Here is a 9432-nt window from a genome sequence, read left to right as displayed (position 1 = left end):
ATTTAACTAATGAAAAAAGAATTTTTAATTATCGTTTATCGAGAGCCAGAAGAATAGTAGAATGTGCATTTGGGATTCTTGTGAAACGATTTAATGTTCTAGAAAATAAAATGTTAGTTTTTCCTGAAAAAGCTACTATTATCACAAAGGCGTGTTGTATTTTACATAACATAATAATGGATAAAGAAGGGGCTCCATCTGAAATCCAAGATGAACTTCAACTTCAAACAACCCAAACGGTTGCTCAAAGTCAAATTACATCAAGACCAATTAATAGGGCATCTACTGACTGCAGCAATGGATATCCGAGAGAAGTTCATGAATTATTTCAATTCAGACATTGGTGCAGTTCCATGGCAAAATATGTACAATTTATAAGTTTTAATATAACATTTCTTTAAATTTTAAAATAAATCAACTAGAATATTATAATATTATAATACTATAATTTTAAATAGCTCAAAAATGTAAATGTATAAATAGTTTGACTATTGATTTAATTTTGATTTATATTACAGATACATAAATATAGAAATACACTACGTACTCATCATGTAAAAAGTAAAATTATTTTATTTTTATATTTATATTAACTAACCTGATGTTTCCATTTCTGTGCTGATTTCATTCCATAATCTGTCTTGGATGATTCTATTGCTATGCTCTTTATCGGTAAAATCGTAAATAGATCTTCTTAAAAAAACAAAATTTATCAATTTTTCTGGATCGCATCCCATTTTAAAATAATTATGAAGTATAATTATGAAATATTTATGAAGTATAGTATGAGAAGTATCAAGTAAAATCATAAAAATCTATGTGACACCAAAATAACGATAGTGTTCAGTTGTAAGCTATTCGTATAATAAACTATTTTATACGATTACTTAACATTTTCGTATTTTGCTTGGAGAAAAAATAGAACCAGACCGAACAAGACCGATCATGCTTCGTTTTGTCTTGTCGTGTGTTGATGTTGACTGATTAGTGTGCGCGCGTCACTTACTTTACATATGTTATAATTGCCTACAAACAGCTCCGAGCTACTCCAAGCAGCTCGAAACAGTTTTGCTCTATCAGTGTGCGCCCGGCCTAACTTACTATATGTAACAATAGTATTAGCAGCACTATCTCTCGTACTCATAATAGCAATATATATATTAATTAAATGCAAATATATTAGTGATGAACAAGTAATAGATATACCCAGAAGGATAGTTAAATATAGACCATCAAACAGAAGTGACTACATAAGGGGGTTTGAAGAGACACCATTCACTCCACCACCGTCACCAAGATAATAAAAAAAAAAGAGAATAATATATAGAAAATATATATAAATAAAAAAAATATATAATAATAAATAAATAAATAAATAAGAATAAATCAAATAAAAATAAATAAATAATAATAATATTAAATAAATAATAATATAAATTATAAATACGTACAAATAGAAAATATAATACGTAAAAATAATATTTCATAAGTAATATTAACAGAAATTAGAATAGTAGTAATATTAACGTAACTATCGTAATAAATAATGAAATTTTAACTATTTCAGAGTATAAGAAGAAACGAAATATAAATACACGTAAAAGTTTAATATATAAAGATTTTAACAGAGACAAACATGAACGAAAACATACCATTGTCGGAAGAACTACCATTGACACTACAAGCAATAGAATTTTTCAGAGCTGAAAAACGAATTATTAAACGGGCAGCACAATCAGTTCGTCCGGGGGGATATGATTTGTGTAGGATGTTTCAAACGACATGTCATAGAGGCTAATATGAGAATGACTATGCCGTTTACACAACGTATTTTAAATCAAGCTATGGTACCGGTAACTGCATTTATACACGCAGTAATTGTTAACCCTAGGGCGGATAGTTCAATCTGTGTAGAAGTCGGAATGCTTTTAGAGCAACTAATTTCACGACGTATATTTTCACGGACCATATATTCGAAGAGTAAAACATAATAACAACAACACAGGAAAATTAAATATAGTAGTAATATGTAACTATAGTAATAATAATATACATAAATTTAATATTTTATATATATATTCTAGCTCTCAAATCCGTTTTTTCATAATGGATTTCGAATTCACTATGATCAATAGGACCGAAATATTATTGGTATCCGGCGCCATCTCCAACAGTTTAGAAAAATATAAACCGATGAAACTGGAGGGGAATCCTCTTGTACTTACACAAGACGATAAGTTAAGGAGGTTCCGGCGCCGTGACTTGGGAAAAGTTGTGCAAACAATCAAAAGGGTATTCCGGAGTAAACCAAACTTGACCACACCATTGTTGGACCAATTATACAAAAGTATAAACCATCAGGGGGAGTCGACTTTGTCAACGGTATACCTACAGAAATATTTGCACATCGATAGCAGGGAGCCAATAATAGTTTTTTGGAACGGAACGACAGATCTAACAATTGTAAAAAGATTAAGGTTAAGGGGTATTTTAGCGTTTTTAAATATAACGGCGTACAGTGATAGGAATAATAATGAATTTAATTTAAAACTAACTAACATAGAAACAAGAGAAACCTTATATTCAGGGTACATAGGAAAACTTAATAAAAACGGCAGGATGTTAAACTTATTAGAAGCACATGGATTGGTGTGCAATACGAATCATCATATCACGCATTGTCACGATCCAATGCGTTTTTGACTATGTAGTCACGAAAAATATAGGAAAAAATAAAATATATATAGAGATTTTTAGGATAATTTCACGGTGAAGGTAATTACGTAGACTTAACAGAGTTATATTATTTTAGATTTATCGAAGAATTAAAAAAAATATTAAGCACCGAAGTACATATTTATAAACTTAAGGAAAATAAGATGGAACCGGTATGCTTTAACTGGCACATATTAAAAGCAAACAAAAGATTAAACGAACGTTATGATTTCAAAAAATTAAATAAGATAACCAGAAATATTGAACTCTTTATGAATGACCATTGTAACGGAGAATGTAAGGAATTACTTAAATTAATAGAGAAAACAAGAGATCCAAGCTATATACTCGAATATCCTAAGTAAATGAAATTATGTTGACATATATGTGTAACAGTTTATTATATTATTCACATAACTTATCAATTGGTGGAAGATTTATTATAACTAACAAATATTGTATTCAAAAGGGGAAATATAAACTTATATTATATAATAAACTAACATTTTAACACTTCTAATATTATAATTTCAGGTAATCAAAATTTATATTATTATGTATTCAAATTTTATCTTATTGTAAAAAAAAAAAAAAGAACACAATGTAATTAAATAATATTGTAAATTACATTATAAATGTAAAATGTCATAAAATATGTATAACAAATTGTAACCTATTATAACAAAATTGTAAATGTAAAACATATATATCTATCAATTATTGTAACTTGTTATAAACAAGATTGTAATGAAATGTAAAAATTATAACAAATTGTAAATGTAAATGTATACCAAATTGTAAAATCAACTACTGTCGACTATTGAACTTAAATAGTATTGTTAAAGATTCTTAACCTTACAGGCTAATAATCTTTTTTTTGGCAGGGAGGTGTAAAGGAATAGCTTTACGCACTCAATTCATGTATTAGTATATAAGTATTATTATACTCGGAGAGGCAGTTCTCCTTGAGTTGTTATGGTCTCCTAGACGTAACCTCATAGTTAGAAACTATATCCTATTTTGGCAAACTAATCAAGGGGAGCGGCCAACAACAAGTCACGAGCGGCGGTTGCGAGAATAACAACTTATTGAACCAGCTACATACACCGCCCCGTCCATGCGCAGGATCCATCAAAGGAACCGACATCATATATAGGAGGGCTGGAAACACAGTAAAGACAGATGTACCTGGACCAGCAACGCAGAAGCGACTTCACGCCACTAGCCACATACAGGACGACGACTACTACTACTACTATTACCACGACGATACTATACATTTTATATTTGTTCTAATAAAACATTGTATTATAAATCTAATTTGGCTACCATTATTTCCAAATCATCTACATAGTGAATCCCTGAAGGGGCAGCACGTAACAATATATTATTTTGTCAATATATGATATTTTTAAGAATTTTCGTAAGATGATAAGATATAATTTTTTTTTTTTGCAAATTGTATGTTAACTAGTTATAAACGTAGAAACTTTAAACTTTTAAAGAATACTAATATAATGAGATTTATAAATAAAATCAAATTTTCAAATTTTTTTTCAAATTTTCTCGACATTTAAACTTTATAAGTAAAAAATTTGTTCCTATATAGTTTTTGGTATAACTCTTAACAGATGACTGTTGTAGATACATGAAATTTTCACTAACTGTATTTACATTATAACTTTCTATACACAATACAAATTTTCAAAGTATTTTGACATTTGCTGTTTACGGACTTTTTCAATTATTTTTAGGTTTCTTTCAACTGGAATGTCATATAGGTCCTTAGCATTTTCTTTTCGTATGGCTCATAATACAATTGGAGAAATTATTTATGATACGTGCAATATTATTAGGAAACTTTTTGCTAACATTCACATGCCATTCCCTACTACAGATATGTTTTACAAAATTGCTCAAGACTTTGAGATGCTATGGAACTTTCCTAATTGTGTGGGCTGTATTGACGGCAAGCATATTCGTATAAAATAACCAAAGAACACTGGTTCCATGTTCTATAATTATAAGCACTATTTTTCTATCCATCTACAGGGAATATGCGATGCTAAATATAAATTCATTGCTATAGATGTTGGAGCATACGGAAGACAAAGCGATAGTGGAGTTTTCACAGTATGTAATATTTATGAGCATTTGAAGGGAAATACATTTAACTTGCCACCAAAAAAAACACTACCTCATTCAACTTTTCTTATGCCATTTGTATTATTGGGTGATCAAGGATACCCATTAAAAGAATACCTAATGAGACCTTATCCTTTTGATAATAATTTGGACAAAACAAAAGCAATTTTCAACTACCGCTTAAGTCGTGCTAGACGAATGATCGAATGTACTTTTGGTATTTTAGTATCAAAATGGAGGTGTTTAAAAACTGAAATACAAATTGATCCAAAACATGTTGACACAATCTTAAAGACCATTTGTTTGATTCATAATATTATTATAGACCAAGAAGGTGTAGACGAAACATTAATTTCAAAAATAAACCAGAACTTAACAAATCCAGATTTAGTTCACAATAATACATCAAGACGTAACAATCGTTAAAAACAAGAAGCGTATACTATACGAGATAAATTTAAAGAATATTTTAATGATATTGGTGCTGTCAGTTTTCAGGATTACAGAAAATAAAAAAAAAATGTTAATTTTAGTTATGTATTTTTGTAGATTATATATTCTATCACTTATTCAATACTCATTCAACTTATTCAAACCTTAACTAAATTACCTATGTATTTACATTTTACAAATTGTATAACAAAATACTGTATAATAATTAATAATCATAATATTAAATGTATTATATTATTATGAATTAAATACAGTTGTCATGTATATAAATTGTAATTGTATAAATAAATATTGATTTAATACGTACTTTTGACTCCCATTTCTACAGAAATTTCATTCCACAACTTTCTACAAACGTCTCTGTTGTGGCAACATTTTGATTTGATGTTCCACAAAGGCTCTTTTTCAAATACTAAATTGATTAATTTTTCACAGTCAACCATATTTACGGCAGAATAATGAAATTTAAAATAATTCAAAATAGTATTAACAAACTATGACAAGTTACTTAATAATGTTAAATTACTTTACTAAACTTAATTAACTTAATAATGTCGTAGGTAGTTGAGTAGACAGTATTGAGTTTATAGTATTATATTAATATGTAATCGTACTACTGATCAAGGAAAATATCGAAAGGCAAATGACAAAAATTATAATTCAATGTTTTTATAAAAATAAATCCAATACAATTTATTTTTATTTTTAAAACTTCCATAATTAAATAATATACCTACATTTATATATTTTCATTTTAATTAAATAAACTATTTCTGGCCAATTCGGCCGGAAAAAACAAAATATTTTGTTTTCGTCCGGCGTCGGCAGTATACGGCCGTATTTATCGGATATAATGTGACCGGTGCAATTTAATTTCATGCTTTTATTTTATTCGGACGTTTTCGTCCTGTAGTAAACCTGCGTTTCTACGAATATATTAAGTACCTTTCCGCGGTAGGACAACAACAACAAGGAGATTAACTTTCAACTATTCGATTCCAAGAATCGCGTACATGTACGTACCTAGAGTTTTACGACGTAATTAAAACTTCGACATCAAATATCTGCAAAACAAACCTATAATTATTTAAGTGCCAATAAAGAAGAGTGCCAATCGTACATTCGGGTTGTTTTGCAATAACAACGTCCAGCTCCGGTTCCCTTTCAGATATCCACCTCCTGGGCTCTACCGTGTACATTTTTTTTATACATATAGATTTTATATAAATATAAGATAGAGTCTATAGCAAATTAGGATTTAGTACAGAGTCTGCACCACGCAGTCACTAACTTCTCGGGCAGATGCTTTTCGCTCTGTCCTCAAATTTATCTAATTTCTTTATAAATGTTTAATTATTATTATTTTGTCTTAACAATAAAGTACTATAAATAACTTATACAACTTGTCTCTCTCCAACCTTCTCTCCTACATTAACCATCAACGTCGACGAACTCAAAATATAAGCGAGCAGTGAGGGATCACTACACGTCTTTTGGTGTCAGGTGTGGGGTCACCTGAATGAAGAATTTTGGTATCCAACCCAGAATCGAGTACATCAGCGGACCTCGAGTTCAACTACGTTGCTGAAACCTAGGAAGGAAGGAACGACCGAGCCAAGCCACCAACTACACTCAACATAGCCAAGCGGAGCATCAACGACGAGCCAGCAGAGCCGCCAGCACGCAGAGCAGACAGGACCAGACAAAAATCGCAATGAATTCTACATTGTAAGTTGTTATTTAAGCAAATTATTTAGTATATGTCTGAGAGTCCAAATAGGTGTTGGGAAGTAGTTAAATATAACCCGCGAACTTTACATACTACCATAATGAGTGTAACATTAGGAATAGACACCGCCTTGCGCGGCATACCTAATTTTAACGGGGGAACTGAGGCAGATTTGTCCTCATATATAACAGAATGTAACTATGTAATGGACAATATCCATGACAATATTAAACCGGTAGTATTCCAAAATATTTTAGCTAAATTAAAGGGAGACGCATATCAGGCTACACGTTACCGCAACTTCACAGACTGGACAGAGCTTAAAAACCACCTTCGTAACGTTTTTGGGGCACCACATTCAATTAATTATTTACAGTCCCAACTTAGTAACATTAGGCAACGTACCGACGAAGACGTACGTAGCTTCGCCGGACGAACCGAAAAATGCTATCACGAATTGGTAGGAGCGTTAACATTAGGACTAGAGCCAGCCTCAGCCGCCGCGGTAGCCACATCCCATAAAACAGGAGCACTTACTGCGTTCGTTAACGGAGCAAAACCAGCAATCAGGTCATTTTTAAGGGCGCGTGACGTAGATTCTCTCGAAAAAGCAATTACTATCGCGATTGAGGAGGAACAAGACCTCCAACACATTAACCGTCGTTTTAACGCAGATAAAAATTATGTAAAAAACAATGCAAACCATAAAAGAAACATTAAATGCAATAAATGTAGTAAATTAGGACATTACGCAAATGAATGCCGCAGTAACACCGGTACTTCGTCCAACACATTTTTTAGAAATCCCATAAATAACCGCGATGACAAAACTAGTATAGTCAAACGCGAATATCAGGGTCAAGTTCGATTTTGCGCGTACTGTAAAAAAACTAACCACAACATTAAAGATTGTAGGAAGCGCATGTATAACGAAAGTAAAAAAACAAGTAGTAAGGACGGTGAAGGTCCTAGCACCAGCCGTACCGTAGCCGAAATTAATCAGAATCACGTACGAGTGGTAGCGGACTTTCAAGAGGAACACATAATATGTGGGTCTCACAATTTCGAACCGCATAACATTAAATTATTAATTGACTCCGGGGCAGAAATGAATCTTATTAAGATTTCTGCACTCAACGGGCAGGTAGTCGTAAATGAACACGAAAAACGCACAATTAAAGGTATAAACGAAATACCTATATTTACAATAGGAACTATAGTGACGACGATGCAAATTAACGCAGTAGACGTTCTCATAAAATTCGACGTCGTTTTTGGCGACTTTCCAATAACAGAATCAGGTATTATAGGACGTAACTTCTTGAAACAAAACAAGGTCATTATGGACTATAGTCGAAATTTATTGACCATACCCGAACAAACCAGTTCGAGGGAAATTATATTACCGCCTCGTAGCAACTGCGTACTATTAATTAAAAACGATGAGCACATCACGCATAAAAATATAACTATTAAAAAACAAGACGTGAACGAAAACGTTATTATAGCTAACAGCATTAGCCCAGTCAATAGTGACACAATTATAAGTAACATAATAAATATTTCAGAGGAACCTTTTGTCATTGACGAGTTAACCACTCAACATATCGAGTGGGAACCATACCTTGAAACAGCTTTAACAGCTTCTTTTGTAGACACGAAAATTAACAATCGCATAACCATATTAAAAAACGAAATTAACACGGACAATTTAAATCACGAAGAGCGCGAACGCATTCTAGAATTATGTTGTAGTTACGCGGACTTATTTTATTTACCGGGGGACTATTTGAGTGCCACCGACGTCGTGACACACGAAATTAATACACCGCGTTGCACTAAACCAATTAATATACGACCATATCGTTTACCTTGGGCTTACCAGGAAGAAATTGAAAAACAAATTAAAGAAATGAAACGAAATAACATTATACGCGATTCCAAATCACCTTTTAACTTTCCACTCGTAGTAGTCAAAAAGAAAAATTTAGACGCGACAGGGAAACCGAAATTACGAGTTTGCGTAGATTTCCGTAAACTTAATGAAGTAACGGAAAATGAAGCCTATGGACTTCCAAATATACTTGAAATACTAGAATCCCTAGGGTCATCCAAATACTTTACTACCCTAGATTTAGCAAATGGATATCATCAGTTACATGTGAATCCAGCCGATACCCACAAAACCGCCTTTTCTACAAAATCCGGTCATTACGAATATTTACGTATGCCATTTGGGCTGAGTTCAGCCCCAGCAACATTTACACGCGCTATGAAATCTGTTCTTATGGGTCTTGAGGAAATGTGCACCGCCTATTTAGATGATATAGTGGTACACGGTTCCAGTTTAAATGACCATCAGAAAAAACTAGAACAGGTATTCAATAGGT

The 9432-nt window shown here is 32.0% G+C and overlaps 2 protein-coding genes across 2 annotated transcripts; both read left to right on the top strand.

The window, feature by feature from the left end:
• The first annotated feature begins 2092 nt into the window (after positions 1 to 2092).
• On the top strand, positions 2093 to 2703 carry LOC132932941 (uncharacterized). The gene has a single exon (XM_060999284.1). It carries the CDS (start codon positions 2107 to 2109, stop codon positions 2701 to 2703), a length of 597 nt encoding a protein of 198 aa, XP_060855267.1. The 5' UTR covers positions 2093 to 2106.
• A 176-nt stretch (positions 2704 to 2879) lies between these two features.
• LOC132932940 (uncharacterized) lies at positions 2880 to 5286 on the top strand. The gene is made up of 3 exons (XM_060999283.1): positions 2880 to 3076; positions 4470 to 4668; positions 4768 to 5286. Exons 1-3 carry the CDS (start codon positions 2880 to 2882, stop codon positions 5284 to 5286), a joined length of 915 nt encoding a protein of 304 aa, XP_060855266.1.
• Positions 5287 to 9432: the final 4146 nt, after the last annotated feature.

Source organism: Metopolophium dirhodum, chromosome 1 (assembly GCF_019925205.1).
Source record: "Metopolophium dirhodum isolate CAU chromosome 1, ASM1992520v1, whole genome shotgun sequence".
Lineage (NCBI taxonomy): Eukaryota > Metazoa > Arthropoda > Insecta > Hemiptera > Aphididae > Metopolophium > Metopolophium dirhodum.
Note: the sequence above shows the minus strand (reverse complement) of the source record. Positions and strands in the feature narration are given on the sequence as shown.